The sequence below is a fragment of the Sinocyclocheilus anshuiensis genome, unplaced genomic scaffold (genome assembly GCF_001515605.1).
Source record: "Sinocyclocheilus anshuiensis isolate Anshui unplaced genomic scaffold, SAMN03320099.WGS_v1.1 scaffold454, whole genome shotgun sequence".
NCBI lineage: Eukaryota > Metazoa > Chordata > Actinopteri > Cypriniformes > Cyprinidae > Sinocyclocheilus > Sinocyclocheilus anshuiensis.
The window spans coordinates 4,826,179-4,831,677 of NW_015548217.1; the positions used below are offsets into that span (position 1 = coordinate 4,826,179).

At 35.4% G+C, this 5,499-nt stretch overlaps 1 protein-coding gene across 1 annotated transcript in view; it reads left to right on the forward strand.

Annotated features, from left to right (window-relative positions):
* Window positions 1-5,499, forward strand: part of LOC107654064 (AT-rich interactive domain-containing protein 5B-like) — a 129,264-nt gene that overhangs the window by 112,425 nt on the left and 11,340 nt on the right. Inside the window, exon 9 of the mRNA XM_016440991.1 lies at window positions 3,304-3,493. Coding sequence (XP_016296477.1) covers window positions 3,304-3,493 — 190 coding nt within the window. The remainder of the gene's footprint in view (window positions 1-3,303; window positions 3,494-5,499) is intronic.

The window sequence follows — 5,499 nt, forward strand, 5'->3', positions numbered from 1 at the left end:
CGGTTCGGTTCGGTTAAACTCGGGTTCAAGGATGTATTCGGTCTTTGTCGAGATGTTTGGAATGGGGACAGGAAGGGGGATGAGCCTCGTTTCCAGCCACATGAGAGGAAATAGTCCTGTAAATAGATCGCTCTTGTGGCACTTCTTTGTACTCCCACAGTGAGTACACGTTCAGAACATCAAGGAGGTTTTTGGTTCATTTCCTAGCTAAATGTATCCCACCACACCATTTGTGATAAAATGGTGCATTTGCCTTTTTCCATTTGTTTATTTTTATTTTGAAGGCCGGCCCTGTCAGTGGTCTTGCTCTTTTCTTGGAAAACCTACTTCCTGTCATTGATGTGCTTTCAGTCTTGCAGCTCTTTGGGATTGCATGTAATATTACTACGGAATGTAATATAGGTATTGCATATCATGTTTTCCTTCACTGTCAAATTACATTATTTTATGCTTCACCAGACCTGAAGTTATAAGCGACAATGCAAGAAAAAAACGTCTACAGAACCAACAAAAAGCAGCAATGAGAATCTGTATAAAAAAAAAAAAAAAGTGAAATATTTCCAATTATTTTATGAAATCAAATTGCAGGTAGACCCATATTAAATATTTTGTCCTTTCATATTGTATAAATAAAGATGACACTAAATTTGGATTTTATTATGAACACATGAATATCCGCAAATTTTAGATACTGTTACATTTCACTTTTTCAGCAGTATTTAAAAAAAAAGTAATATTTAAAAAGATTTGATGAAATCAAATGTTTCAAATGAAATCAAACTGAAACTAAATTTGTATTTTTCTCATCAAAAAATTGGAATTTCAGCAAATTTTAGATTTTAGTCTCATTTCACTTTTTCAAGTGGTAGATAAAATTGCAGATGACTTATATACAGCAGTTATGTGGTACAAAAATTAAACGTGTCATCCAAATGAATTGCAGAACACTTACATATGTGACCCTAGACCACAAAACCAGTCTTAAGTCGCTTGGGTATATTTTTAGCAATAGCCAAAAAATTTGGTAATGGGATCTGAAGATGAATGTTCCCTCTGGGCTCCTGCTTAGCTTTGCCACTGGCCGGCCGCTAAACCTCAGCCAGCATAGTTTTCGCGCACAGCCCCTGTCTGAGCATGCTCAGTGCGTCCCGCCTCTGAGAGCCCCGAACATCCCGGCGTTGAGTAAACACACAGCTACAAACTAAAGCAGATGAATCCCTCTTGACAAACCAACAGATCTTATTAAACAAGAATGAAGGGAATGAAAAGAGGGAAACTAGACAAAAAAAAATCACAAATAATTGTAATAGAGCTGTCTGTCGCATTAAGCCATCTCCATCATATTTATGTTTGGCTTCTCCTGCTGCTCCTTTTTTGCATTCGTGTATCGTGATGCACGAGATGTATTTGGATTAGGACTGGTGTACTAGAGAGGATATATTTATAATTCCGCATGCCTCCAACAGTTCCCAGCCAGACTCATTAATCACATCGGACACCTTATAAAAACTTAAAACTACAAGAGTAGAAAGGCAGATCCTCCATCCCCAATAACATTCTCAAGTAAATCATAATTTCATATCTATTGTCATCTTGGCTTTGATTCTGTTAACACACTTTTACGCCTCAGTTGCTGACTGTTCACTAACATGAACAGGGTTTTACTTCAAACTTTCTTGGAAACTATTAACATGACTTTTATTATTTATTTTTGCCTTTTTTATATAAATTGTATTGTTTTTACCTGTGACTAAAACGTCGACTTTTAATCTTAAAGTCGCAATGAAACAGAAGTAGTGACAGATCTTTTATTCCATATTGTGACGTATATTCGAGTGTAACGGAAAAAGAAAAATTTACGAGAAAAAAAAAGTAAAAATTAAACATGCATGAAAGAATTGGTTACAGTGAGATCAATAACATGCATTTAGAAAATGTTATTTTAAAATATGGCATTACACTCTTAAATTGTTTATTTTATTTTTATAAACCATGACAATCAAAACAAAGAGTAATGTAAACAAACAATTCATTATTGTGTGAAAATTATTTTTAATTTATTTTTCAAAAATTACCACCATTCCTAAGTTGAGATTCCATTTCCACCCTAACCCCAATTTTTGTCTGTTTGATAATTTAAGTTAGCAACAGTGTCAGTAGCTATGTTTCCATCCAAAGATTCGAATTAAACTTATGCGCAAAACCGGAATATCACATAAAACATATGTGAATAAAGCACCGTTTCCATCCAACGAGTCAAAGTGAACAAAATCGTCACGTCCTGGTAAACTGTGGCACTAAATATCACTAAGAATATAGGAGAAGCCACTGAATATAATAATTTTCATATATGATATAAATTACTTGCACCTCGGAGAGAGCAGATGTAACCGGAGGTGGATGCTGCTGTTTGGGAACGCAGTCGTGTAAGACAATTATACTTTGACGAAATGCTCAGGCATTTCAGAATGACCATAACAACCTATAGATGCTGTGAACGAGATCGGTCCGCTGCTAGTCAAGTTATCGCGTCTCATAGCGCAAAGTCACATGACTTTTTCGATGCGCATGGAGGAATTTATTTGGTAAATGTGTTTCCATCGTAGTTTATCTTGCATTTTTTCTTATCAGATAAAAAGTTTATCCTACTCAAATGTGCGCATAAGTTTTTTATGCGTATTTTTAGAATTTATGCGCATCTTGGCGTTTCCATCCAGCGCTTTTTTATGCGATATTCCAAAATGCGCATAAAAATAGGTGGATGGAAACGCAGCTAGTAAAGAGCGTTCTTGACACAAGTAAATAATTGTGCAAAATTAGCAATATGAATATTTATACTTGAATTCTAGCAATTAAATATAAGCCTAAGTTAGCAAGACAAATTAATCATTTTATTGAAATGGCATTAATGTATATAATAATGTAATTTCTATCACGAGTTGAATGGTGGTTTGTGATTTAAAATCTAAATTAAGTTCAAAATAATCTAGTGAGTTTTAAGAGAGTATATTTCTTACAAGCCCATAGGGTTAAAAGTATCTGTATGAAAAAAACAGTCATCTATTATGAACAAAACCACATTTACTGTAACATTGGTTCACAGGAAGGAGATGTTTCTTTTTGTTTCATGAGTCAGTTTCAGTTTGTCTAGGATAACAGATAAAGCCTTCAGGAAACAATGATATCAGTTATTATTATTAACAGCAGAGGAAGAAGACAGGAATGTTTAAAATAATAGAAGTGCAAACAGATGATGAATCAGTCTGATTCTGCTAACCCGTATCACTTCCTCCTTTTCCTCAGGCTCATCCTACCCTATGAGAGATTTACTAAAGGAGAGGAAGACAAACCCCTTCCACCCGTCAAAGCCCGCAAACAAGAGGGAAGTGCTCAGGAGGGCATTGTAAAAACAAAGATGACAGCCATGAAGCGGCCAAAGGACGAACAAAAACCTGGGAGCGAAAAGGACGCCTCAGTTAAAGTCCCAGAGCTGGTCAGTTTTTCATTGTGTCCTTGTAGCCTGTTTAGATGCAACACAAAAATGTACAGTGCCAAGCACATCAATAGCACAATTGTATGTAATTAAAACCTCCAATGGGGCTAAAACATTTGAGTGACTAGTAGCGCCAAAATTGGCCTTAGGTACTTTTTTTTTTTTTTTTAAGAAGTCTCTTATGCTCATCAAGGCTCAACAAAAACAGTAATGCTGTGAAATATTATTACAATTCAAAATTAACTGTTTTGTATTTTAATATTTAAAAAATGTAATATATTCCTGTGATGGCAAAGCTGAATTTTCAGCATCAATACTCCAGTTTTTAGGGTCACATTATCCTTCAGAAATTATTCTAATATGCTGATTTGCTGCTCTATTATCAAATTTTATTGGCACTCAATTATTAATAATGGTTATTATTATTATTATTATCAATGTTGGAATATAAATGTTGGCTTAATATTTTAGCTTAATATTTTGTAAAAAAAAATAAGTGCATCCTTGCTGGAAATTACAATTCTTACTCTAAACTTTTGAATGGTAGTGTATAACAGTTTCCACAAAATATTAAGCAGCAAAACTGTTTTCAACATTAATAATAAGAAGCATGATTTCTGAAGTATCATGTGACACTGAAGATTGTAGTATTGATGCTGAAAATTCAGCTTAGCGGTTAAAAAAATGTAAAATAGAAAACTATTTTAAATATACATTAAAATAGAAAACAGTTCTTTTAAATTGTTATAATATTTCACAATATTACTATTGTATTTTTTGATCAAATAAATGCAGTCTTGGGGAGCAGAAGAACTTCTTTCAAAAACATTACAAAATAATTCTTCCAAACTTTTCACAAGTAGTGTACATTCCTGTCCAGTGTGCATGGTTTCTTAGGGCTGTCATAAGGTTGAGTGCAGAAAATGCAGAATAATAATACAGATACAATAGGTGCCTGGTCCCTAAAAAGTTGGCTGGAAGAACAACCATGACAGACCACTTCAGGCAGGGTGCCTTTCCTCTTCTCAACAAATAAGCTGTCACAGACGTGTGAGAATAGCGCTGTCAGGAGCAGCTGGTTTTAACATAATTATTTGGGCTGATTTGGAAGCTCTGACCGCTGCAGTACAGCATGGAAATCAAATGCTATTTGTCTGCCTGACTGACAGCAGGCGATTTATTAGCTGTGCCCGATTCTGTTATTTTCTGTGAATCTCTGGACTGCAGAGCACAAGGTTTCCCCAGTTCCATTTTCCATAAGCTCCCTCCGAGTTTTGTTCACAAATCAATTTGAAAGAGATGAATTGTGGAGGAAATCATGACAGTGCTCTCTCTCTCTCTTTTTTTTATTAATCGACAAGACATTTTGTTGACAGCAGCTGCGGTGGAAATGTTTTCCTATCACGTCTTAGAAACCAATATGCAATGGGGCACAATGCATGCTGCAGTTTTGTTCTTATAGAAACCGTGTGCTTATTTTTATCCCTAAAAGCCAATAAATCCATGGTGATTTGCAAATGTCTCTCCAGTTAAGCGTATATATGAAAAAAGGAGAGCACGGCCGTGGAAGGGAATGAAAATTGAGTTATTATTTTCACATGAATAAGCAAATGATTACAGAGAAGATGAAAGGGCTGTTTGAAAATTCCTCTCGAATTGTCAAATTTAGACACATTTCAAAGCCGTTAAGCGGTCCATATTAATTTCCACCGCACATGAAATGAGTAATAGGTTACGGTGTGGAAACAAAAAGGCCTGTTGTAGGTTCTTTTCCAGCTGCATGCCTAGCTCATCTGTCTGGTATGTTGTGTAATTTGAAAGGCCTCTCCAGATAATTGATTGTACATTGTACAAGGCAGAAAATTAAAATGGAATTCTCTGTTTGAAGTAGAGCCGATATGACAACACTGGAGCACCGAAAAGAGGAAAAAACACTTAAAGTAGAGTTATAGATCTCAGAGAGAAAATCGTCTCGGTTACGTATGGTAACCCTCGTTCCCTGAAGG